Below are 5,062 nucleotides of genomic sequence, written 5' to 3' on the forward strand. Positions count from 1 at the left end.
TTCCATTTTATTAACATTATAACCAATCTCTGATAATGATGGTCTGTCACATCTACCAATCAACAATTTATGTTCAAAAAAGTTTCGACCCTTTGAAATGCTAGAAGACAATTTTCCATTTCCCTGGTGGGGCACAAGAAAGAGGATCTATGAAAGGTGAAACACCGGGGGGGGGGGGGGGGGGGGAGAGAGAGAACTTTTCTCGAAAAAGAAATAAGGAAACAAAAAAGGGCTCGAGAAATAAAATTGAAAACATTAAGTTTCAAACCAGAGTTTGAATAAGATAATTATCAAAGTAGGTATGAGAAATAAAATTACAAAAGTTATCAGTCACATATGTAGATTACAGAGTTGCTGTGTGACATTTGAGGTCACCTCCTAGACGAGCAGTTTCTACTTTCTTGTCAAGCCTCGTCCATCTGCTCCTGCATAACCAAATATACTCATGTTTTAGCTCTCTATTAAGCAAAAGGACTACGACTACAAAACAAGTCAGAAGCAACTGGCTACTATTCTCAATAGGATTGGATATAGGTAGAAAATCTATACACTTAAATTGCAGTATGAATGGAATTTATCGGAGTCCATTAGCTGGAATTCAGTTATGCATCGAAATACTTTTATCATGCTTTAATATTTGCATCGTGTAGGAAGAAAAATATATCATCCCTCTACTAATTGTCTAATTCAATGAACTTTTCTAATTAGGAAAAATGATGTACCTGCATATCCGAAGTCCAGAGAGTGAGATTGTCCCTCAATAACTGCATGATAAGGGTGCTATCCTTGTAGGATTCTTCCCCCAAAGTGTCCAGTTCGGCAATAGCTTCCTCAAAGGCCTGCAACATAGCGAAAGGAACTTCAAGAATCAGTTAAATATTACACCTAAGATCAAACTAGATACATAAAAAACTAAAAATGAATCAAGTGCAGATGCGGGGAATTCATTGCTGTGTAGTATTTGGCATAATCACATGGTCAAAGATCTATGCATTTAATTAACAAGAATATGAGAGCCGAAATAATTGTCACAGAGTTGAGCATCAACTACTTACACAAACACCATAGAGAAGTCCTCATTCTCAATTCACCACCTAGAACACCTAACTAATAAGCATGACACGCCGACCTATATTTCATGATGATAGCTCATGTTATGTTTCATTTTACTGATACTGCAATTTAATCTCAAAACATGTCCACCACAATAGTCCTAGGACTTAGAAGCAACAAATTATCTTACTTTATCAGGCTAAAAGTCATGCTAATAGCTTGAAACTTCATTGAAAACGTCCCATTATTCTGTTCCACCACAAAACTGAAAGAAGGTTGTAGCAACCCCAGATTGCAATAGTGTACGGAATTCCAGCATATTGGGCTTTTGTAATTTGCTACACTTTAACCTGAATGACCCTAGCTTCAAATAACCAGTACCAAAATATCCACATGCTTATTTCTGCATATAATAGCAAATACAAGAAGATTTTGATATTTTAGCATGAAATTTTCTAGGATTAGCAAGAAGAAGCGCAACCTCGCTACAAAAATGTAATCGAGTTGTTCCTTATCAACTGCGAGACCACAAGCAAAAACAGCAACATCATGGAGATTTAATGCACAAATATACCGATTTGAATACCAATCAGCCCAAGCCTCACGCAACTACTGAATCGAACATCAACTCGGCAAGAAAACATGAGTCATTTTCTCCCCAAATAATGTTTATTTACCTCCTGGCTGGCAACAAACTTTTGTTTTCTTCTTTTGTATCAAAAAGAGTTCCTTCCTTATTTATACTTTAGTCTCAGACCCACACCAGAAAATAAATGAAAGAAAAAGAAAGTTCTGAATACTTTGGCACATCAGAGTGAACATCATTTTCTTCGATGCTTTTACTGATTCTGATATGACTGTGACTATGTTTTTATCCAAGACTCTGAATGAGCATTACCAAAATATCAAATATAAAAATAAAGTGCATGAATATTACACACATAGAAGGCCAGGTATATAGGCGGCGTGGCTAAAAGTTATACTGAAGGACACACTGTCATTACTTTCCCGGTGGAGGAAGAACCAGATAACTACACAATAGGGGGAAGAGAAACAAACGAACCTGTTTAGCCATGCTGCATGCTTTTTCTGATGCATTCAGAATCTCATAGTAGAATACTGAATAGTTGAGAGCTAGCCCAAGTCGTATAGGATGTGTTGGGGCAAGCTCAGCAAGGGCGATGTCCTGTACAATCACAAGAAATGCATAAATAAGTAACAGCCAACCAGCTTTCACTTTATGTAGGTGAAAGCATCTTCGGTACTGATAATAACGCAAAATAAGAAGATTCAGCATTATTATCAGGTCAAAATGTGGGAATCAAACATCCATGTATGAAGTGGTATGAATATAAGCTGAGAGCAACAGAATATAAGCTAAGCTAGACATATGAAATGGTATGACTAAAAAATAAATTGCTGAGACGTTGCAGAGCTCCATTCCTGGCTACGAATGGGAAGATTTGTATGCCACATATTTACATCTAGAAAAGATTTCAAAGCAGTAACGGAGATGATTACACTTTAAGCTCCATGATCTCGTTGCCCAATCAAAGTTACAATCCTTAACTGGCTTATAAAACCCAATAACAATGGTGATTTGCCATAAAAACAAATGAGGCTAAAAGCCTAAAAGTGGTAATGGTTCTTTTTTAGTGGCAAGAGATCTCTAAGAACACCTTGTGCCTTGAAATAGCAAGCAAATGAATCGGTGCTGGAAAAATGTTCCAAAACATCTACCAGGATGTCAATGCTTAGAGGAAAATCAAATTTTTACAAGTGATGACTACATTAAGATCGGACATTTGTAATACAGTCCAAACATTGAAGGAAAATTGGATTGTCTAGGTGTAATAGCAGCACAAGCTATTAGCACATCTCTATTTAAAGGAAGCAGCGGGGACTTGAGGTTCCCTCCCCTCTAGTCATGCCAAAAGCATACAATTTTGAGGTATAGTTAAGTCTAATCAGCTTGTAAAGCTTTTAAAAGTTCAACTATTACACAAATTAATGCCCTTCTCCAGCATTTTAATATTCCAAATGAGGAAAACAGCATAAAACTACCAAGATATGCAAATCCACATTAAAAAAAAAAAGTCAAAATCAAACCGCTTAAAAATCCAATCGTCAAGCTACTCACAGACTCCAATTTCCATAATTATCCAAAATACTTGAAGTTCGAAAAAAAAAAGTAATTTTCATTTACTTATACACAAAGGACGGACGTATTAAATAAATTAACAATTCCAGAATTAAAGTAGATTAAAAATTGAACTAAATTTAAAAAATAAAGAGTTTAAGCTCTGTGAACTGGGATTTAAACAATATTTACACAATCAGGTAAGTATTACGTAATTACTGGTAACCTACTATATCATGTTAAAACTTACAGACAGTGTAAGAAAATTCTGTGCACTGAGATTATTGCTTAACTTAAATTCAATAATTAATATACCTGAGCAGCTTTGTAGGCAAGCATAGTGTCCTCAGCAGCCTCCTTACGTTCATTACCAACTTTAAATTCAGCCAAATAACGATAATAATCTCCCTTCATCTTCAAGTAAAACACCTTTGACTCACCAGCAGCAGCAGAAGGAATCAAATACTGATCCAAAATCTTCAAAATTCCAGCACAAACATCACTAAGTTCAGATTCAACCTTAGATCTATAATCCTTCACTAGAACCACGTGTTCCTCGTTCTTCCTACCTTCTTCCTTTTGCTCAATTGACGAAACTATCCTCCACGCGGCTCGAAGTGAGCCGATTACGTTCTTATATGCCACCGAGAGGAGGTTTCGCTCCTCTACGCTTAGCTCTGAGGAAGCCGAGACGGCTACGAGGCGGTCCATGAATTTTACCATCTCCTCGTAACGCTCGGCTTGCTCGGCGAGCTTTGCTAAGTATAGGCACTGCTCTCTGGTTAAATTTTCCGGCACGGCCATCGTCGGAGATTCGCCGGAGAATTTTCTTTTGCCTTTTTCTCTTGGTGTTTTTAGAGAGAGGGTTTTTTGAATGTGTCGAAGAGGTTGAGAGATGATTTTTATATTGGGAGGGAAGTGTTGTGTAACTTGGTATTGGTTTCTTTTGTTTAACGCCCACTTGCGTGTGTAAGTTCAACTATCGTACTCGCCACAGTTATAAGGGGGGAAATTACTACTAATAAAATACGAAGGGGGAGTTTGAAGGGATGTAAATAATTTTTTGAGATTTTCTAAAAGGATTCGTAATTTGCAGTTAAAATGCAACTTATATGGTTTTAAAAATGAAGTGCTAATTTTCCTAATCTTCAATCCCCCCTCCAAATTCGCCCCCATCTTTAATAGGACTGGACTAAGTTCGCATTACGGGTAAATTACTCTTGCCTACGAAATGGAAGGGGCCTCGGCTGAAAGAAGATCAACTCTCAAGCTCGCCCCTTTTTGTGCTTTAGTCTGCATGCTGCATTTCCCAATAATACGTGTTTATCAACCACCCGCTTATTACAAGAATGTATCATGATCCTACCCGACTACACAAGATATTCTACACACCATTAAAAATCATCATCACCGCCTTCCGACGAATTCGCCATTATTGTTGGCGGAGATTCATTGCTAGGCTTCATGAATCCTTTCTTCTTCTTCTACCTCCTCTTCTTCAATAAAGGTATCAACTCAAATTTTATATACACAAGGAAGAATAAGGAAAAAATGGAACTTAGAGAAATCACACATACACATAGAGGTGTAAAATATGCCCTACATCCATTCTCATATTTGATGATTTGAACATATTTTTATAAACGTTATTTGATATAAAAATATATGGCATTTGATATTCTTTTATCATAATAATTATTAATTATTTGATTAATTGAATGAGATCCTTGATTAAATTTTGAGATTTCTCGTCGTGATAAAGATCATGATAATGAGAGTAAAGTCTCTTATAATTTAATCTAAATTTTGTTCTTGATCGTAGGATTATTGATTTCGACATTAGTAATACGGTTAGATCAATATTCATGT

General features: G+C 36.4%; 1 protein-coding gene across 1 annotated transcript; it reads right to left on the minus strand.

Moving 5' to 3' along the window:
• Positions 1 to 233: 233 nt before the first annotated feature.
• Positions 234 to 4,159, minus strand: LOC104088948 (14-3-3-like protein D). The gene is made up of 4 exons (XM_009593738.4): positions 3,509 to 4,159; positions 2,117 to 2,239; positions 723 to 839; positions 234 to 425 (listed from the first exon to the last, which is right to left on the minus strand). The coding sequence occupies exons 1-4, from the start codon at positions 3,995 to 3,997 to the stop codon at positions 405 to 407; spliced, it is 750 nt and encodes a 249-aa protein (XP_009592033.1). The 5' UTR covers positions 3,998 to 4,159; the 3' UTR covers positions 234 to 404.
• Between the last annotated feature and the right edge of the window lie 903 nt (positions 4,160 to 5,062).

This window comes from Nicotiana tomentosiformis, chromosome 5 (assembly GCF_000390325.3).
Source record: "Nicotiana tomentosiformis chromosome 5, ASM39032v3, whole genome shotgun sequence".
Classification (NCBI taxonomy): Eukaryota; Viridiplantae; Streptophyta; class Magnoliopsida; order Solanales; family Solanaceae; genus Nicotiana; species Nicotiana tomentosiformis.

Bases quoted from the DNA above. Each gene is read 5' to 3' on its own strand.
- LOC104088948 (XM_009593738.4), bottom strand. From the start codon at position 3,997: ATGGCCGTGCCGGAAAATTTAACCAGAGAGCAGTGCCTATACTTAGCA. The intron at 2,240-3,508 runs GTATATTAATTA...GTGATTGTACAG, and splicing joins TTGCCTACAAAGCTGCTCAG to GACATCGCCCTTGCTGAGCT. The intron at 840-2,116 runs GTTCGTTTGTTT...GCTATGTTGCAG, and splicing joins CATGCAGCATGGCTAAACAG to GCCTTTGAGGAAGCTATTGC.